Source organism: Ammospiza caudacuta, chromosome 2 (assembly GCF_027887145.1).
Source record: "Ammospiza caudacuta isolate bAmmCau1 chromosome 2, bAmmCau1.pri, whole genome shotgun sequence".
NCBI lineage: Eukaryota > Metazoa > Chordata > Aves > Passeriformes > Passerellidae > Ammospiza > Ammospiza caudacuta.
Genome location: NC_080594.1, coordinates 118,210,661 through 118,231,890, shown reverse-complemented (window position 1 = coordinate 118,231,890; position 21,230 = coordinate 118,210,661). Strand labels below are relative to the sequence as shown.

At 44.1% G+C, this 21,230-nt stretch overlaps 2 protein-coding genes across 2 annotated transcripts in view; both read right to left on the bottom strand.

Moving 5' to 3' along the window:
• The window catches only part of BRWD1 (bromodomain and WD repeat domain containing 1), a 48,599-nt gene extending 35,282 nt beyond the window's left edge, over positions 1 to 13,317 (bottom strand). Inside the window, exons 1-14 of the mRNA XM_058823152.1 lie at positions 13,256 to 13,317; positions 13,084 to 13,142; positions 12,912 to 12,941; positions 12,671 to 12,730; positions 9,528 to 9,678; positions 8,645 to 8,743; positions 7,923 to 8,083; positions 7,494 to 7,715; positions 6,044 to 6,144; positions 5,404 to 5,474; positions 3,942 to 4,042; positions 3,294 to 3,334; positions 2,478 to 2,576; positions 296 to 446 (exon numbers count right to left, since the gene is read on the bottom strand). Coding sequence (XP_058679135.1) covers positions 296 to 446; positions 2,478 to 2,576; positions 3,294 to 3,334; positions 3,942 to 4,042; positions 5,404 to 5,474; positions 6,044 to 6,144; positions 7,494 to 7,715; positions 7,923 to 8,083; positions 8,645 to 8,743; positions 9,528 to 9,678; positions 12,671 to 12,730; positions 12,912 to 12,941; positions 13,084 to 13,142; positions 13,256 to 13,313 — 1,404 coding nt within the window. The 5' untranslated portion in view covers positions 13,314 to 13,317. The remainder of the gene's footprint in view (positions 1 to 295; positions 447 to 2,477; positions 2,577 to 3,293; positions 3,335 to 3,941; positions 4,043 to 5,403; positions 5,475 to 6,043; positions 6,145 to 7,493; positions 7,716 to 7,922; positions 8,084 to 8,644; positions 8,744 to 9,527; positions 9,679 to 12,670; positions 12,731 to 12,911; positions 12,942 to 13,083; positions 13,143 to 13,255) is intronic.
• Positions 13,318 to 16,524: 3,207 nt separating this feature from the next.
• HMGN1 (high mobility group nucleosome binding domain 1) lies at positions 16,525 to 21,198 on the bottom strand. The gene is made up of 6 exons (XM_058824800.1): positions 21,021 to 21,198; positions 20,728 to 20,760; positions 20,589 to 20,618; positions 20,451 to 20,501; positions 18,575 to 18,709; positions 16,525 to 17,367 (listed from the first exon to the last, which is right to left on the bottom strand). The coding sequence occupies exons 1-6, from the start codon at positions 21,033 to 21,035 to the stop codon at positions 17,320 to 17,322; spliced, it is 312 nt and encodes a 103-aa protein (XP_058680783.1). The 5' UTR covers positions 21,036 to 21,198; the 3' UTR covers positions 16,525 to 17,319.
• Between the last annotated feature and the right edge of the window lie 32 nt (positions 21,199 to 21,230).

Sequence of the window (21,230 nt, the reverse complement as noted above, 5' to 3'; positions counted from 1 at the left end):
ATTCAAGCAAGAGCTGTAGAAATATGAAGCTCTGCCAAAGGACGGTGAATTATTCAATGGGTGAGTTACTGCACAAGGATTTTATTTATTCCACATTTATTTGTTCTTTTATTGACAGGGAAAGCCCAAATCTGGAGGAAGCAGCAAATTTTGGTTAAAAGAATTCCAAGGAACACTCCCCTTGCTGTACCATCCATACAGAGCTTTCAAGACCAATCAGCTCCAATTCTAAATTCAGCATGCACATGGCACTGCAACTCCAGGAAAATCTTCCAAAAGAAGGAAAATCCCATACCACCAAGTCATGGAGCAGCTGCCCTGTGCTGGAATTCCAGACTTTCAGCAGGTGATTATTCACAGCTGTAACAACATAGTTGTCATTTTGGTTCCAGGCTATCATGGTTACTTTAGGCTTCATGAATTTGTCTTCTTCTGCACAAGTGTCACTGTTTGAGAAAAGTCAAACAGGTCAAAGATGTGTTTTGTATTTTATTTAGCCCATTTCTACATCAAAATACAATAATCAGACAACAGAAAGGAAGTGAAGAATTAAATCTGGGTTGAAATTTTTGTCTGCAAAATCCTTCATTTAAAGCAAATCTGGATTTTTAAATTTTAAAGGACTTGATAATCTCTTTCCCATTTGAGATGCAAGGCAAAAAGGTTTTCCTTTTTCATGGAATCTTGGCTCCTCTACAATTAGAGTCCAAACATAAATCCTGCAAAATTTTGGACTTTTTACAGTCAGCTTTTCCAACTCACTGATTCCCAAGCCAACCTCTACATTAGCTAAGCAGTTTTTAATGAGTCCCAACAGAAACACAGGAAAGATAACATTGTGTTTTAACCTCAGTCTATTTCCTTATTCCCTCCCTAAAATACATTTATAGGTTCTGTAACACTGCCCCTCAGCCCTTTTCCAGTCAATCCAAGGAATAAGTTTTTCTTAAAACACCTTAAAACCCACATGGGATTATCTTTATTCATTTACAAAGACTCTCAACTACACAGCCACAGTGAAATCTCAACTATTAATAACTCCTCCTTTGTAAAATCAGGTTTCTTTCATGGTCTTTGTCATCACAGGAAAAGCCTGAAATCATCCTCCAATCAAATGGTGCATCCAAGGTTTGGCTTTTTATTTAATCACCTACAAATAATTTAATCAAAATCTCATTTAATTAAAATCTCATTTAATCAAAATCTCATTTAATCAAAATCTCATTTAATCACCTACAAATGCATTTCTGTTCCGTGTCTGTGGAAGTTTACTGAGCTTCTGTACTCCTGTAAATCATTTCCCCTTCAGGTTTACCCAACACCATAAAATAATCTGATTTTTATCTGTAATAACATTATTCAGATTGGGTGCCACCAGCATTTCATTCATTCACTTCTTTAAAAGCAGAAAATGGGGACAGTCAGGAAGATCAGTCCTTGAGGAAAGCCACCTATTCCGTGTCATGACCTCTCCTGCAAATAGGTCACCACCTACTTTATTTGTACTAACCTAAAAATATTTCTCCCCTGACACACCAGGTGTCAGACTAAACCCAGAGAGAGAAGTTAGATTCTTTCTGTCACTTTTTTCCCTGAAAAGAGGCAACAAAATTAACTTGGTAAATCTGAGAGCTTTCTGAACACTTAGGAATTTATGGAAGCACTCAAACTCAGCAATTATTACAGAATCACAGAATCACAGAAATTCAAGGCTGGAAGAGACCTGTAAGATCATCAAGTCCAACCCATGTTCTAACACCTCAACTAGATCATGGCAGCAAGTGCCACATCCAGTCTTTTTTTGAACTCTTTGAGGGATGATGACTCCACCACCTCCCTGGGTAGATGATTCCAGTATCTGACCACTCTTTCTGTAAAATACTTCCTTCTTAATTCTAACTTGCATCTCCCTTGACGCAGCTTGAGACTGTGTCCTCTTGTTCTGTCTGTTGTTGCCCGGAGAAAGAGCCCGACCCCCAGCTCACCACAGGCACCCTTCAGGAAGTTGTAGAGAGTGATAAGGTCACCCCTGAGTCTCCTTTTCTCCAGGCTGAACAACCCCAGCTCCCTCAGTCGTTCTTCATGTGGCTTGTGCTCCAAGCCCCTCACCAGCCTCGTTGCTCTCCTTTGATGCTCAAGCATCTCAAGGTCCCTCCTAAAGTGAGGGGCCCAGAACTGGACACAATTCTCCAGGTGAGGCCCCACCAGTGCCGAGTACAGGGACAGAATGAGCTCCCTGCTCCTGCTGGCCACTCCGTTCCTGACACTGGCCAGGATGGCATTGGCCCTATGGCCACCTGGGCACACTGCTGGCTCCTGTTCCATCGATTACACCACCAGAACACTCAATTCACCCCTCCCAAGACCACAGAACTTGAGCAGAATTCTGCCCTCACTCTCACATGTGAGTAATTGAGTTTTTCAATGTGAATTTCCACAAAGGAAACCACGGAACGAACAGTGAACACGGCACCTACCCCAGCAGTCGATCAGACATGTCCAACAGGATGCTCCTCCACTCTGCCTGCTCGAAACGCCAGATCCGAGCTGTCCCATCCCTGCTGCCACTGATGAACCTGAACAAGGGTTAAAAATTCACTCATTTATCCTCCAAAAAAATCTGCTTTAAAGCAGGTTTAGATTTAGACAACGCCACAACATAGATTTTGTAGTGGAAGAGTGATAGAAGTGAAATCTTATTTGTGTTCAAGAGAATTCTTTCCATTAAGTTTCTTTCCAGGAAAGCAGGAAAGAGTTTTTCTGAACTGGAAAACTGAATAAAGTTGTCAAAATATGAAGAACAGAGAAACAAGTTCCAAAGTTTAACTCAATTCACAAATTCATCCTCAACTGCTCCTCAATACAGGATTTCAATGTATTTTCATTGCAGAGTATCACACACTGAAGTAGAGGCAATAACAAATCAGATGAAAAGGTTGTAATTTATTTTTGACTATTTTCACTACATTATTTCTATTTCCTGTACAAAACTCAGTGAATTTAAAAGGAAAGGAGGAGGAAAAGGAGATTTATAAGGCCACAAACACATTGGGTACATTAAAAAGTGGCAAAATTTCTCCAGGTAAATAAAACCCAAGCCAGGCAAAAAATATCACCTAACACAGATCAACAAAAAGCTGGAACAGCTGAAGTTTAATTATGCTCCTGCATCAGTGCAAAATTCCCCTTCTTAGTTCTAAATAAGATTTTTCTTTACTGGGAACATCCAGTAACAGATTCTTAATTCCAAAATTAAAATTTTTTTGGCCATATTTCAGCATTTTTCAACATACCTGTCCCCACCATTAGAAAACTGAATGCTGTCAACTTTGTCCTGTAAGAAAAAGTACAGTTTGTTAGAAATTTTATTTTTTAAATAGGAAATATATTTTTTTTATAATTGTGAGTTTAGTAAAATCTGAAATAATGAAAAAATAAAATGTTGTGTTATTTTTAAAGAGTTTTAACTGCAGAGCAAACCAAGTCCAAACACTGTCCAGAATTCACTAACCATTAATGTATCTAAAATGCAGCTTTTAAAACCTGCCTGAAATAAACATGAAGGATTAAAAGATTAAATAACCTGGTTGACAAGTGAATCATATTTAAATATATTTCCAGTACCATAAGTCAACTACAATGGTGACAAGTCTGTTGTTCCTATTCCTACTTACATTTTCCTTAAAATAATAAACAATAATTCACTTTTATCACAATAAAAACTGCAGGAAAAACATACATCACACTTTGTCTTAGAGAGAAAAAGTAAAAAATTAAATACTGATCACGCCTTATCAATGCAACAAAAATAAAGTCAGATTTTGTAGGAGAGGAAGCATTAAGGCAAATAAAATTAATTAAGAGCATTGCTAAAAACCCACTCATAAAATCATCTTGTGATTTCAATATTGCTTCAAATGACTAATTAACTAATTACTTACAGCATGACTTTCCAATTCTGCTATTTTCTCAGGTGTTTCAGAGCCAAAAAAATACATCCTGATGACGTGGTCAGTGCTGCCAGTTGCTAAAAACATCCCACCTGTGAAAATCAAGCAATAATTAATCTGCTGTGGAAGAGATGGAAACAGGTCACCACCACTGCTCAGTGGCCTGGTTTAAATAAAAAAAAAAAACCCCACAACTATTTGGAGAATGGCACATTTTTTATGCTCTTCCACTGACACACATCTGTGGAAGGAAATCCCTTTGCTGCCCCAGAAAGTGTTCTCAGCCATAGTAAAAATCAATTGGTGTTACAAAGGTTTTGAAATAAATCTTTAGGGCAATAGTGGAACTTTTAACATTAAACTGCAGTGAGGAGCCTTCAGTGGTGGGGAATATGGCTCTGGGTAATCAGAGTGATGTAGATGACTCTCATTGTAGTCTGGGCCTCATCTGTGCCAGTGAACTGCATCAAAATTAGGCTGAAATGTGAGTAAATCAGTCAAGTGAATCACACAGGGTGAGCACACCAGGATTGAGCTGAGGGGGCAGAAATTCCAACATCTGCCTCTAAGTGCTGTCAAAAAACAAAACAAAACAAAAAACAAAAAACCCCAAAAAAACCACCTCCCATCAAACAAGCAAAATGTCAAAAACAACTTCCCAACACAATCCAGGGGTCTGTCCTGACAATGCTAACAAGCTACACTTTGATTTACCTTTTATTTCTGAAAATCTGCTTTTTATTTCTGAAAATCTGCTTTTCATTTCTGAAAATGTTCAGATTCTGTGAATCTGAAATTCCCATGAACTGAGTGAAAGGCAACTGCAAGGCAGGAGTGAAGCACATTAAAGATCCAGTTCTGGATCCTTAAGAGGGGAAGATCTTTAAGAGAAGATCTTTAAGAGAAGATCTTTAAGAGAAGATCTTTAAGAGAAGATCTTTATGAGAAGATCTTTATGAGAAGATCTTTATGAGAAGATCTTTATGAGAAGATCTTTATGAGAAGATCTTTATGAGAAGATCTTTATGAGAAGATCTTTATGAGAAGATCTTTATGAGAAGATCTTTATGAGAAGATCTTTATCCCTGGCTCTGGGTCAGGAGCTGCTGCTGGCAGGACCCACCTCCACTGCTGCTGTGGGGTGTCAGAAAACCCATTTTGCCAATCCTTGATATTGCATGAGGGAATTAAACAAAAATAAAAACTCCACTAAAGATGGATAGAAAAACCCAGACATGAGGTGGCTTTTACCTCTGTGAAATCACCAATGTCTTCAACAGTTTTTCACTGTTAGCTAAGGGAATCCTCCTGATTTAATTATGGCACAGCTAACAGGGCACAACTGTGCAATTATTTCCTCACCCCTGCAGGATTTCTCCATGTTAAAGCTGCCACAATCAGGTGTTACAAGAAAGGAAAGAAGAAATCACAAGGCTGAATCCACCTGACTTACCCACACTGAAGGAAGAACAAAGCATCTGAACCCCTGGCCTGGGCTTCTCTGTGAACTTCACTGGCTTGGTGCTGGAAAAGAAAAGATGTTTGAAATAGGTCACAACACCCAAAACTTGGCTTTTAGCAACATTTCAAAGCATAAAGGGATGTTTCTTTAAACATGGATCACTTTATACCATGATGGGGCAAAACACCAGACACACACTGAGCTCTTCCTGGCAGTAATTAATTTTTGGGGTACAAACAAAGAGTAATCACAAATGAACATTTCCAACTATCCTGCATGCAAGTTCTGCAAGAAACATCCTAAAACTACAGGACTGCTGGAAAACCAACAGCACCACCAAGTTTTATTATATTTTCCAACATATTTACATTTCCAGCCAGTCCTGCTGTCCTACTTTTGTACTTTTACTGAAGAAAGAAATTATTGCATTTCCCAACTAATCTCTCAACTCAATGGAACAACATTAATTTGTAAAGGATACAGTTGGTGATGCTGCTTTAAAATAACCATTGAATACATGATTTGCACAGCATTTTTATAACCACAAAAACCCAGTGGAGTCAAAACCACCTGATTTGTTTTACTCAAGCCCCAGAATGGCAGAAATGTTAACAACAAACCAGTCACATACTTGAATTTCATGGAATCTGTATCCCACTGCCAGAAGCAAACAGTTCCATCTGCCCCAGTGGAGACCATGTACCTCAGGGAGCCTTTCACCATGGGGCTGAACTGCAGGGAGGGAAGCAAAACCACACACACAAACTGAGATTTAAATATTAATCATCAACTTCTTTAAAAAGTTCACGTAAAAGCTTGATTTAGTTTGGATTTTTCACCTCAGACTGCTGGAGCAGTTGTTGGTAAATCATTTTTAGTGTTTACAAAGAATATCTCCCCTAATTTAAGGTAAGTTTGTGGTCTGTGTTTCAATTACTGTGTTAAAAAATCCCAGTTCCTTCAGTGGTTTGGGTTTGATGTTTCCACTGACCACAATCATGCACTGAAAATCCTGTCAGTGAATAAAATAATGAGCACAGCAGACTGAAAAAAGGGAAGTTGGAATAGACAGGTGTAGTTTAAAAATAATTCAGCAGAGCATGAGATGTGAGATGGTTTGAATGTGTAATTTAGCATTAGATGTAATTTTATAGGAATTTTATGGGAATTCCTCAGAAAAAATCCTTTATGACATGGATTTATTGCTATGCACAGAGCTGCCCTTCAGAAAACTTTACATACACAATTTGTTTAAATTGTTCATCAATTACTGCATTGGAAAGTCATATAAATTGTACATAGTACAATTATGGTATTACTAAGAAAGCCTAAATTAAAAAATCCACAAACTGCAATAAAAGAAGTACCATTAATATTTAGATATTAAAAAACCAAACTAAAAATGCAATGAATGCCACAGAAAGTGCAGGTATGAAGATTACTCTTGAGGCAGCATTTTTGAGAAAAATTTAAAATTATTTGTTTGTACTGAGCTCCACAAGCTACTCTTCACCTGCTGGTCTCACTGGAAAACACCCCAAACCTGGATAATGAGTTACTAATTTCTGTGTTAATTAAGGAATTTAAACTCAGACTGAATCCAAAGGACACCAAGAACACATCATGTATCAAACCACCTTCAAATTTAAATTACACACATTACAACTTCTGAAGTAACTCCTGTTTTGGAGATTAAAACAAATACCAACATCCCAAAAATTGTAGGAATAATATACAGGATCAGAACACATTCACACAGAACAGCAAATCATGTCTCCAGTGAGAGACAACAGGAGGACAGGATATTTCTCAGAAATTCCCTTTTGTTCCAACAACTCAAGTATTATTTCACATCAAGATCAACACAGTGATCTTGATGTGAAAAAGAATTCCTGTCATTATCTTCAGTTAAATATTTAAAAATTCCAAAGAGACAAGGAATTTACTTGTTTTCAAGCAGGTTTATCCTGTGATTTGACATGAATATTTACACATTCAGATTTCACTACTCCCATAGGCAGCCCCAGAGAAAGAATTTCAGTTTTTAACATGCAGGAACACTTCAAAAGCCCCATCCATACCTGCAGGGAGGTAATGGAGCCTGTGTGCCCATGGAGGACAGCAACTGGAGCACAGGTCCTCAGACACCACACCCTGATCATCTTGTCACAGCTGCCAGCTGCAATCATGGTGTTCTCATAGTTCACAGCCATGTCAGAGATCTCTGCTGAGTGTCCTCGTAAGGTGGCGAATAATCGGCCATTGTGGGTAGACCAGATCTTCACCAGACAGTCATCTGAGCCCTGAAGAGAAATATTCATTAGGGACAACTTCTGACATGCTTCTGACCTTTAATTACAGCAAACTGTTCCACTTCAGCAGAGTGACAGCTGCATTTTACCAGCACTGATATTTATCTCCAGAACTTCCTGCACAACACCCATTTCCAAGCTCTTTTCCTTGCATCATCTAAAAATATATTCAGAGTTGGATTTATTTCATCAACTTACAGTAAATATTCTGTGTCCAGTCCTGTCAAATGCAACACAATAGACAGAAGAGAGATGGCCAAGGATCCTCCTGTGCATCTTGACATGCTGGTACATACTCCCTGGGAATGAGGTGCTGAACTTGGCATATCCAGTTAATTGCTTTGCTCGATGCACCTCCACTGGAACACAGGAAACATCATGTTTCAAACATGTCTGCTCTAAAACTTGGGTTTATTCAATTGCCATTAATATTAAAAAATTAATTTCATAAAGTCAGGTTTTGTGGTATCTGTAATTTTATATCAGTGTTTTAGGTGTGCTCAGCAGCAGGGGGAGAGGTGAGAGGAGCTGACCAAGGCTGCAATCACATCATGTTTCAAACATGTCTGCTCTAAAACCTGGGTTTATTCAATTGTCATTAATATTAAAAAGCTACTAGAAATTACTGTCAGATTTCATAAAGTCAGGTTTGTGGTATCTGTAATTTTTATATTTTAGGTATTTTAGGTGTGCTCAGCAGCAGTGGGAGAGTTGAGAGGAGCTTACCAAGGTTGGAATCCCATCATGTTTCAAACATGTCTGCTCTAAAACCTGGGTTTATTCAATTGTCATTAATATTAAAAAGCTACTAGAAATTACTGTCAGATTTCATAAAGTCAGGTTTTGTGGTATCTGTAATTTTTATATTTTAGGTATTTTAGGTGTGCTCAGCAGCAGGGGGAGAGGTGAGAGGAGCTTACCAAGGTTGGGGGGGGTGCCATAGTTCACAGGCATTTCAGGGGGTCTGCCTCGATGCAGGGCAGCAAATGCAGAGCCCTTCCAAACTGTGCTCCTGCAATCTGCAACAACAGTTGAAATTCATAATGAATATTTGTTTAAAATGCAGCTCCAAAACACAGCAAAGAGCCCATCTAGTCTGGTCTCAAACACAGGATTGAACCCACTGAAAAACCAGGCACCGACTGCCTCAAAACTTCTCACAAACAATGAAGAGTTAAAGAGAAAAATCCATTTAATAGTATTAGAAGGAGAAAAAACCAACACAACCAACTAGCAAACTGTGAAATTACTCCTAAATGATGGTACCCCTGCAGTTCACGTGACACAAAACTAAAATTCCAACTGATTTTTAACATTTTCCTGAATATTTCTACAGGAATGCAATGAGTAGTTAATAATGTGAAGTTATTTCATGAGATGATCTCAAGAATCTTTCAGTAACTGAAGGGGATTTACAAGAAAGCTGGAGAGGAATTTTTCACAAAGGCTTGGAGAGAAAGGACAAGGGGGAAGTAGGATGAGTTTAGATGGGATGTGAGGAAAAATCCTTCCCTGGGAGGGTGGGGAAGGCACAGCTGGGGCTGCCCCTGGTCCCTGGCAGTGCCCAAGGCCAGGCTGGACACTGGGAGGTGTCCCTGGGACAGTGGGAGGTGTCCCTGCCCATGGCAGGGGTGGAATGGGATGAGATGAGATTTAAGTTCCCTTCCAACCCAAACCATTCTGGGATTTTCTGGGATTTCCCTTCCACAGCATCAGCCCTGCCTTTCTCACAGCACTCCCCAAACCCTAACCCTGTACCCATGCCATGACTCACCCCCATTTCACATAAAGAACACTTCCTACCTTTTGCTGTCCTTAGCAAGGACTGTCTCCCTGCCCCAAGCAAGGAATTCACTCTGGAAATGCTGGGTGGGATCTCCTTATCCAGGATGGGGCCAATACGTTTGCAAATCTGTAATAAATGATCTGGAGCCACATGTTTGTTGGACAGCACCTGACAGAAATTTAAGGTTTAAAAATTAGGATGGTACACTCAGAACTGATGGATCTAAAAGCATCAATAGGCACAGGTATACTTGATATTTTTGATTTTTTTTTTTAAGTTCAACTTACAGAGAAAATCAATTCTGTTAAGCTCTGATCTAGTAAATTCAGTGGGTATTCTGCAAGCCAGGGAGAGCTGTAGTAAAAATAACTGGAGTAAAGTGACTCCTGCACATCAGTATTTTATTACTTGAAGCTTGCAGGAATCACCCCTGTGGCACCCACTTGTGAGGCACCCTACACTGAGTGGCTTTGCCCAATTCACCCTGGGATTTGTACTAAAAATAAGAAATAAAATACAAACTCTCAGAACTGAAGATCATGCACAAGAATTTATGCAGCTACCACTGGTACCTGTTCAGTGAAGTGCAAACCAGCAGGTTTGAGTACAACCTCTCTGGAAAGAGTTTCCTTGAAGAACCAGTACCAACCTAAGCCTGCCCTACTTCCTTAAACCAGGGCTCAAACCATTCCTCCCTACACTCAGCAATGATCCCACACTATCTGCATCAAGCAACCTAAAAAAATATCCACCCCCACCCACACTGAGATGTCTCAGACAAGAACAGATGTGTGAGGGTTTTGATGATTTTTTCCCCCTTTTAATCTAAAAAATCCTTATTCTTATCAAGACAATAATGTAGAAATTAAAGACACAAAGTAAGAGTTTAAACAGCTTTGAGTGGAGCAAACTGTCAGAACCATAAACTGAAGCTGTTGGGGAGGTGTGAAGGAGCTGGGATTGGCAGCCCACACTCCCTGCAGTGTGAGCTGGCCATGGCCAAACCAGTCACCCCAGCAGCTCCTGCAGCAGCCCCAGAACTCCCAGGCAGCCCAGAGAGCCCAGGCCACAGCAGCTCAGGTATGTGGCTCCTGCCCAGCTCCCTCAGAGCACAGGCAGAACGAGCTCCTGCTGCTGATGCTGCTCCCTTGAAGGGCTGATGATGACCCAACAGGGCTGATCTGCTCACACAACACTGGGAATTAAAATAAAATTAAAAATTAAATACCACACACTGTCAGAAAGTTGCCCAAATGCACACAGAGCATTCAGAAAGCACAATTTAAGTCACATCCTAGCACTTGTTTTTAATAATAAAATGCAGGTATAAAGCTTGTGGGGCACAGGTTGTGCTCCTGGCAGGGTGGGAGGAGATAACATCACAAAAAAGTTCCCATTACCCCACAGGCAAACCTGTCCAAGCAAATCAGCCCATCAGATGCTTAAGGCTGATGATAAGAAACATATCTGGTAGCCCAAAGAATACAAAATGCAGCTTGACAGAATTTCTTTATCAATTTTGACTCTTGAATTGCTACAGAGCAGTGCCAGCCACAACACCCAGGACAGAAAGGTCAGCCTGCTCTCTGCCAAACACCAAAACCCTTTTTGCTTGCCTGCCATCAGCAATAAATATATTTTCTAATATATTTTCTAAATGCAACCTCTTGCAATTCATTTCTTTTTGAAGTAGTTTTGCTGGGATTTTGGAAGGAACAGTTATTTTAAAGATTTGCAATTCCACGCTGAGCAAAGTGGAATAGAAAAAATTACAGCACGTGACTGATTTGTCTGTGGTGGTTCCCAGAGGTTCCCAGAGCCCCTCAAAAACCAGAAACTAAAACTCTGAGAATATTAATTTAGATGTTCTTAAACACTGCTGCCCTGAGCAGAGATTTCATTTAAATTGTGCAGGAAAAAAGAAGTAGAGGCAGCACATGTTGAAGAATTAGTTTGACAATTGTGTATTCAGAATAATCAGAGTTAAAAAGCAGCCCTGAAATCAGGAAAACACACACATGGGATCTCCCAACACTCTACTTTCTGCCAGAAGAAATGGGACAAGAAATCAACAATGAAGCAACTAAAAAAAAACCTCCCAACAATTCTTTCTAAGCCTAATCCTACTTTCATCTTGCCTAAATTCAAGTCAGAGCTTGAAAATATTCCTGTTTAGCAAGGCCAGGCTTCTTAGTGACTTAAAAAAACTGATCTAAAACCTTCCTTGCTCAACTGACCACAACAAATAGAGGAAATGGAATCACACTTATCATGTCAAGCAATGCTCAAATCATTAAGAAAGTGTTTTAAACAACACTTCATTCCTTCTCTATGCAAATATGAGCCTGAGATCTTTAAGTGCTTCACAAGAGGGAGTTCACAGCAACAATCAGTCAATTAACCCAGAATGCCTGAACCTCAGGTGGGAAAAAGCAAGGATAAACAATTCTTTAAAGGAAACACCATCAAATACAATAAATCAGGATAAAAACCACACAGGGCAGGGCAGGCACCACCAGGCCCTCAAACTCTTTGCCACTTAAGAAACAGCAAAATTAAGCCCCAAAACACAGCTCTGCCTTCTGTAAAAAACAATTCAGAACACACCACACCAGATGTGGAAGGGAAGAAAGTAAATTCTGCGGAGAGATCACCCCCATCCTTGCAGCACTTTAGAAACAAAGCCACGAGCAGCGAGGAGCCGGCGATGTGAGCACATTCACAGCCACCACAAGTGCCAACCCTCGCTTTCTGAACAGCGATTTCATTTCCTAATCTGTTGGAGGGGGCTGAAAGAAACCAACCAGAAAATAAATACCGACAAATCACAACGCGCCTCACAAGCTGGTGCCCGAAACTCCGAAATGAAACCTCGCTGGAGATTGGCTCCTGCCTGCATGTAGGCAGTGGCATGTACCACTGCACAACGCCAAGCTCCACCTCTGCTATGTAAACAATATCCTCAATTTAAACCACCGCTTGTGTTTTTGTTAGTCTGATGTGAAGAAATTAAAGGCCCTTTCTAAAGGAATTCCAGTGTTCAGAGGCAGGACGGTACAGGGAGGTGAAGATTTGGGCCTACTCTTAAAGGTAGAGGGGTCTAACATCAATGTCATCACCGTAAATAAAAAGGGGTTTTTTTAAAAGAGAAAAGTCTCACCAATTCTTCATAACTTCTATAATGCTCATTTCCTTGCCAATCCAACCTTTTGGGAAGCAACTAAATAAAGGAAAAACAAACAGAAAAACCGTGAGCGGTGAAAGGGGAAAGGAGGGATTACCGATCATATCCAAAACAATGTGTGTCGAGGGGGGGAAAAGTTGAGACAGCGGCAGAAACTTGAATGACTAGCAAAGGAAACTTTTGACTACAGCAAGATTTCATCAGAGCCCACACAGACCTGGTGCTGCTCCAGCTCCTGCACCAGCACCTGCAGAGGGAAGGGGAAAAACACAAAGTCAGGGACAAGACACGATCGGGCTCCCCCGGAGCGGGGGGCGCGGCTGCTCCCACCTCCCCCGGCCCTCAGGGGCAGCACGGGGTGCCCGCGCCCCGGCGAGCCCCGCACTCACCTTCAGCGCTCTCCGGCAGGGCCCGGTGCTCAGGAACCGGGCGATGAGGAAGTAAAGCTCTGTAAGAGACACGGCAAGAGACACGGGGGTTGAGCCGGGGGGCGGCCGTGACCCATCCTGAGGGGGGGGCAGGAAGATGGCGGCACCTCCTCACCCCGGCCCGCGGTGTTACCTGATTCAATGAGCGGCAGCGACGCGCCGGAGCTGGAAGAGGCCGCAGGCTCGGCCATGGCGGGCTGAGGGCGGCGGGCCCGGCTCGGCACGGCGCTGTCAGCGCCTCCCCTCCTCCCTCCCTCCCCTCACGGCCGCCCCCCCGCTCCCCTCAGCGCTCCCTCCCTCCCTCTCCCCCCTCAGCGCAGCCTCGGCGGCGCCGCCGCCATCGCCGCCGCACCACCCGCCACGGAGCCGCCGTCGACACCTCCGCCAGGAGCGCCCGCGGGGGGGCGGCGGAAAATAGTTCCCGCAGTACCGGGCGCTTCGAGCGCGCCGAGGGAACAGCGGTGAAGGCGTGTGGCCGCGGGGATATACACGAAGGGAAGCGAGGTGGGTGGCGGGGGGGATGGTGGGGAAGGCGGCGGGTGAGGAGAAGGGGAGGCGGAGGCGCGGAAGGATCGCGCGAGGAAGGCGGCGGTGACGCGCACCGGGGGCGGGGCTGAGCGCGGCGAGGCGGCAGCGCTGAGGGGTGGCGGCGGCGGAGAGGCGGCGGCGGCTGCGGGGCTGCTCCGGTCGGCCCCGGGAACAGCGGTGCTGCCGCCGCTGCTCGGCCTCCCCAGCCCGGGACAGCCCTCCCGGGACCGGCAAAGCACCGACAGCCGTTTCCAGGGGGGGATGCGGTGACGGAGCGGACGCCGTGTGCCGCTAGGCCAGGGCCTTTGCCTCGTATGCCGTGTCCGGCTCTGGGCTCCTCACTGCGAGGATATCGAGGGGTTGCAGCTTATCCACAGAAGGGAACAGAGCGGGAAAGGGCTGGAGAATCCCTGAGGGAGCTGGGCTGGGGCTGAGGCTGGAGCAAAGGAGGCTCAGGGGCCCTTGTGGCTCTGCACAAGTCCCTGCCAGGAGGGCACAGCCGGGGGGGTCGGGCTCTGCTCCAGGGAACAGGGACAGGAGCAGAGGGAGCGGCCTCAGGCTGGGCCAGGGCAGGCTCAGCTGGGACACAGGGAGAATTTTTTCGCTGCAAGTTTGATTAAACATTGGAATGCTCTGCCCAGGGAGGTGTTCAAGTCCCCATTCCTGGAGGAGTTCAAGGAACGACTGGAAGTGGGTCGTTGACAAGGGGTTGATCAAAGGTTGGACTCGATGATCTCAGAAGTGTTTCCAAAGCAAAATGATTTTGTGATAATGTGATTCAAAGTGCACTGTGCCGCGTGGTGCCCAGTGTGCGCCGTGGCTGCAGGGATTGGGGAGCATCAATGCCGTGTCCGTGTCAGAGCTCAGGGCTGGCCCAGCCTCTGCTGTGACAGCAGAGCCCCGTGCGGGATGCCGGGGGCACCTGGGGGTCCCCAACCACCACCTTGGGGAGGGGCATTTCCCACACACAGCACTGCTCCCCTGGCATCACTGACCCAAAAAGAAACCAGCTCTGCCCCCATGCCTGTGCCACCTCGAGCCTGGCTCCTGGAGGCAGCATTTTGGGAGCCAGGACATCGGGCTGTGAGGAGGCTCCAGGATGGGCAGAGGGATGGAGCAGCTCTGCTGGCAGGAAAGGCTGGCACAGCTGGCATTGCTCACCTGCACAGGAGAAGCTTTGGGCTGAGCTCAGGGTGGCCTTGCAGGGCCTGGAGGAGCCCCAGGAAAGCTGGAGAGAGACAATTGCCAGGGGATGCAGGGACAGCACACAGGGAATGGCTTCACACTGAAAAATTACAGGTTCAGATCAGATAATTAGGAAATTTTTTTCTCTGGCAGGGTGGGCAGGGGCTGGGATGGAATTCCCAGAGCAGCTGGGGCTGCCCCTGGATCCCTGGCAGTGCCCAAGGCCAGGTTGGACACTGGGTTGCAGCAGCCTGGGACAGTGGGAGGTGTCCCTGCCATGGCAGGGAGTGGGAGTGGATAATTTTTAAGTTCCCTTCCACCCCAAACCATTCTTCATCTTTTTTTCTTTCCCACCGTTGTTTCCCAGCCATGCCCAGCCTGAACACTGATAAAACCAGCAATGGCTGTACTTGTGTTATATTTTAAATCCCAGGTCTTTGCCTATTTAATTCCCCACCTCTGGTACCTTAAAATGCATTTTTAGAACCTTGAAGTAAATTACTTCTATGTCTCATTCCCTTAACCCAAACAACTGCTAGGACTACACAAAGACAACAGAGTATGTTCCAAGAAAGAAGTTTTGTTCTCCTGCTGTTGTATTTTGGATCAGACTGTGCTCCACTGGATTCAAATCTGCATCAGCTCTCACTCCAATCCTTAGCTGAAGAGTAAATTTGGTATCACACAGGACAGAGTAATATTGAGAAGTTCCAATAAATTAACCAGTAGGTGATAGATGTGAGGGAAATGCTGAAAGTGCACAGAATCACAGCACCAGAGACCCAAAACAAATGAAAAACAGACACTGTAAAAGCAGGGATGAGTGGTTATTTTAGGGGATTTACCTGCAAGTTTAGTACTTATTTAACTGGTGGGTTGAGCTTGCCAAAACCAGAGAGTAAGTAATATCATAGAGCTAGATTTTGTTACTATTAAATTAAACCAACAAATATGAGGGGGATGTTGGGGGAAGTGAGTGATAAAAGTGGCATCAATTTCCAGTTTTGAAATATCCAAAAACTTGAAGCCAAAGACAAGTGTGCTGTGTGAGGAACATTCCTGTGATGGAATGGAACAGGAGCAGGTTGTGCTCTAAGGTTGGGAGACTTCCTATAGAAAAGTTAAAGATTTCTAAAGTATTGAAGAGATAAAAATGGTAAAATTCTTCTTGAATTGAGAGTATTGATGAAGAAAGCAAATTAGAGGTGAAACTGAAGTGGCTTTTTTTAGAAATAACTGCAACAATTTGAAAAAGGCACTACAAATGTACAGGAAGCAGGTACTGGGCTTGCAGGTGTTACTTAGGAGCATAAACAAATTCTGGGGTAAGAGGAAAAAACACCCAACAAAGAACAAACGTTTCTGTTTGAGCCTGGCTCCTCCCAGCACAAGGTGACAGTTTCTGGCTGCCATCTGAGACTCTCTAATTATTGACTTTTTTAAAGCAAACAGCAGCAGCACAAAGCTCTCACTTGCCAACTGCAAGTTTAGACTCACACTGCAATTCTCCACTCCTGAACTGCCACCCATCTCTTTAAGGTACAGTTTTAGCACTCGGAAGGACACAGTTACAAATCCAAACCACAGCACTCAGATTCTGAGTTCACACTCAATACAGGAGCTATGGAAACATCCTTTCATAATCAAGATTTATTTGGCTTTTGTTTGGTGATCACAAACACTATCAACAATTTTACAATTGTTTTTATTCACAGAGCTTTTTTTAATCTAAAAACTAATTGTTTTTTTTTTTTTTTCTAGCACTATTTCAAATATTTTTCACTCAATCTTTGTAGACAAGCTGTCCTTGAAAACTAGATGTGAAGTTCCAGTATCTCAAATATTGACATAACAAGTTCCATCTGCCAAGCAGAAACTTTTACTTAAGACAGTATTTAAAGATATAAAATAAAAGTTTCCAATCTTTTTGCATCACAGCTACAAAGTTGTTGGAAAAAAATAAAGCTGCAACTACCAAAAATAACTTTGTCACTGATATACATCACTCAGCAGGGAATCCACCACTAGGGAGCAGTTTTATTAGATAAGCAATTCTACTGATGGTACAACCACAGAGAAAGATAAAGAACTAAAATGTTAAGACATTCTCAACACATCATTATGAATTCCAAAGTCTGATCTGTGTTATGCTTCATTTTGTAGGATAGAAAACTGTCCCTTGGAGTCTGTGGAATGTGAGGCTTAATCAAGGCCTCAATGCCCTCTCCTTAATTAACACACTGTTAATTTCTGGTTTCATAGAAAACAGACAACCAGTACATGATTTTACCACTTAAAAAAAGCATTTACACTTATCTAAATATGTAAAAAAATGGGTTGAGTCGGGATTCTCTCCTTTTTAAAAACGTGTTTTCTAGAACTACTAAAAAACTTGCATTTACAAAATAGTTGATAAAAATATTCCTCTGAATTGTACAAGAAGAAAGGTTTAAGGACCACCAGTTACAGATGTGGGAGCAGGTGTCACTCAGACTTCACTTCTTTCTCTGCAGCTGCATCAGGTGCTGGGGTCTGGAAAGGGGAAAAAAGCAGAACAATTCAGTGCAGGAAGTTTTTAGTGGCTCTGATTAGTTTGGAGTTTTAATGCACCTTAAACCCTGCACAGAATAACCTTGACTTGTTCCTGCAGATTTCTTTTGGATCTGCTAAACCAAGCTTCACAAAAAGGCTCTTGGATCCACCAGGATGGATTGCAGGATGTTGATTTGTAACTAAACACACACTGCAAGGGGTTTTAATTTTAATTGGATTACTGCCTTTATGACAGAAAAAACTCCAGCTGTTACACAGCTACAATTACATATGAGGTGTTTAGAAAATCCATGAGGTAACACTTCATGCCTTTAAATTTCAGTGCCACACTTCAAATATCCTTCAAATCTTAACCCTATTTTAATTCTTAGCAAACAATAGCATCCAACAGGACAGACTCTGCCTCTTTGGCATAAAATTACACCTGGGATTTTGGGTGCTGTGAGCAATCATCATCCATTCCTTGTACATTTACATAATCTCTGCACCAGTGAACTGAAGGGACCCCAGATGGGAATGCTGCCAAATTTGGTTCCACTGCTGAAGCTTTACAAGCACAAATTAAAAGACTGCAATAATGCCAAAAATGAGTCAGCTGAAGAACTTGCAGTTGGAGCACAACTTTTTCACACTGCAGGCTTGACAATGACAAACTGTTACCCCAGAGCTCACTGAAGTACCATCCTGTACCTTCCCAAACAAAAACCAAAATATTTCACTGAACCAAAACTAAACCAAAATACTCCACTGAACTGAAAATGTCACAGAAACCTGACACCAACTCCAGGCCCATAATTACCACACTTGTATTTGATCCCTGAAAATCTTGGCCTAAATTTGTAACAATGTCTGCATCCAGGAGTGTAATACAGAGTGGAGGATGCTGCAAGTGACCTGATCCATGACTCCAAAAAGTTCAGGCACTCTGGCACTGTGGTGCAGCCAAGACTCACCTGCCACAGCAATAACTCATTAATTGTTGTACTTTGTCCCTGCACCAACCTGTCCCTTCTCCCAGCAAGGTCTGGCACCTCAACTTTGCCCAGATCACCTCTGGGTTTCACTCAAGACTCTTTTCCAGGCCCAAGAAAAAGAATATTTCATTTATCAACAAACTTTTGTAGCAAAAAATCCACCCCAACTTCTCAGTAACAGCAAAACCCAAACCCAGCACTCCAAACTTCACCTCCTCAGTTTTAGCTTCCCCATTCTCTGCAGGCAGGTTGTCCTTTGTCTGCTGCTCTTGGTTTGTCTCTTCTGTCTGTTTTCCTTTAGGCCCCTTCTTCCCCTTTGATGGAGCTTTCTTGTCCTCAGATTTATCCTGCAATGAAATACATTGCCAGTAAGTGAATTGTTATGATCTTCCAGCTAAACCTTGAAAACAAAAAAAACACACCAAAAAAGATAGATTTGCTAAGCTACCAACAACCCCTGATCACTCATTATAAAATATTTCAGAATTACATAATTACAACACAAGACTTCTATACTTCAAATGCCAAAATATATTTTTCTTCATTATTATTCATTTAAAAAGCCCACTAAGTAACTCCATAATGAGCAAACTTCTCACAACTAGAAAAAATACTGAAGATTGTTTTAAAAACGGAGGAAAGTCTTAAAAACTGATAAAGTTGATGCAAAAAGGGTGTTTTTTTTTGATGAATCAAATAAAAAATCTTTGTTAATTAATAGCTTGAAGTAGTTTTAAGCAGAAAATCCAACATCAATGAGCAGCAGTAAGTGCAGATGCATCACAAACACTGCAAAAAAAGGAAATTACAGGTTGGTAGCATTGGAAAGCTTCCCCAAATTCTTCAGGCTTACAGCCCTGAGAGTGGGAACACACTGATAGTCAGAGCACTGGAATGAAGGTGGGCTCCTGGTCAGTAACTGCTCAATAGGATTAATGCAATGAAAATATCAGAAAGTCTAAAAGATGATGAGTTTATCTGAAGTTAGAGAATCACGGAACAGTTTGGGCTGAGAGGGATCTTAAAGATCATCTCATCCAACCCCCAACACCTCCCACTGACCCAGGCTGCTCCAAGCCCCAGTGTCCAACCTGGCCTTGGGCACTGCCAGGGATCCAGGGGTGGAATTCCATGCCCACCCTCACAGGGAACAATTCCTCATTGCCAATGTTCCATCCAGCCCTGCCCTCTGGCAGTTAGAAGCCTTTCCCTGTCACTCCATCCCTAGGAAATTATCTCTCTTCACCTTTCTTATCAACTCCCTCCAGGTACTGAAAGGTCACGATGAGGTCACCCCAAAGCTTTTAACACATCACTAAGAAAAGCTTAAGATGACAAAGGAACACTTAACAACGCAAACAGCAGCGAGCCAACAGACACAAGGCCTTTTTTAATTCTCCCCAAAACCAAACAATTTTACACCTCACTTATTTTCACTGTGAAAGCTGTGCTGAAAAATTCAAAGATCACACAAAGCCACTTTCTTACACACAAACACCTGAAAGTTTGACCACATGAATGGAAGCTCATGTGGTTTTTAAGTGGCTAATACATTTTTTGCCTGTCCTAAGACACTGCTCTAAAACATCAGTAGGTGTGCTTTATCCCCTCGTGTTACACAGATGAAATACAACGCTATGCACAGAATCATTCAGTTTGGAAAAGTCCTCCAAGATACTCCAACTTTAACTGAGCACCACCCTGTCAACCAGAGCAGAGCAAACCAGATCCTAGCCTATCCTTGGACACCTCCAGGGATGGTGACTTCACGCCCTCCCTGGGCAGCTTTTCCAATGCCTGCCCAGCCTTTCTGTGAAGAAATCCCTCCTGATGTCCTAACGCAGCTGCTTTGACAGTCAGGTAGTTCCACCCAATATAACACGCATGGATCCGTGCCCACGCTTCCGTGCAATGCCTGGAGCTTAACAAGGCTCTACAGCCACAGCGATGGAATGTACCTGTAAATACTGGCAGAAGCACATCAAAACAACGCTTCAGCCAAGTTCCCACAAGGAACAAAACCATTCCAGCACGGTGCCCCCAAGCACTCCCACCTCCTCTCCCTTCCCTTTTCCAATTCACTCTCACCTTCGCCGGCAACTTTTTAGGTTTCGGCTCCGCTTTGGCAGGCGCGGGTTTCTGAGGAGAGAGAATAAATCAGGCAGGGATCCAGCCTGGGCACGGCGTCCCGCCCATCCCGGCAGGGCCCCGCCGCTCGGCACTTACCGCGGAGAGCCGCGCCGATCGCCGCTTGGGCTGCGAGGAGACACGGACACACACAGGGACACAGAGAGAGAGAGAAGGGCGTGAGGGGCGGGCAGCCCTGGGCAGCCCCGCCTGCCCCGCCGCCCTGCCCGCTCCTTACCTCCTCGGGGGCGTCCCCGTCCGCCACCGTCACCTGCAACACACAGAGCGCGTCAGCGAGCGGGGCGGCCCCGGCCCCCGCCCGCCCCTTCCCGGACCGCGAGGCTCACCGAGCCCCCCCGAGCCTCCCTCCCACACCCGCTGCCCCGTCCCCAGCACAAGGGGAAGGCGCCAGCCCTCGGTACCGCCAGCCGCACCGGAGCCCGCGGCGCGGCCGCTTCCCGCCGAGCCCGCTCCCCACACGCTCCCGGCCGTCCCCTCCCCGCGGCTCCGCTCGCTGCCGCCCGCCTTCACCTTCCTCTTGGGCATCTCGACGCTCTCGGCCGCGACCCCCGCGGCTGCGGCTGCTCCTGCTGGTGTGGCGCGGCTGCTGCTGCGAGCGAGCGCTGCTGCTGCGGCCGCCTGCGCGCCCCAGCCCGGCTGCGCAGCGGAGCCGCCGCCCCCCTCCCCATCCCAGCAGCGCCAGCGGCGCCGCAACAGGATCCAGCCGGATCGGCGCGCGCC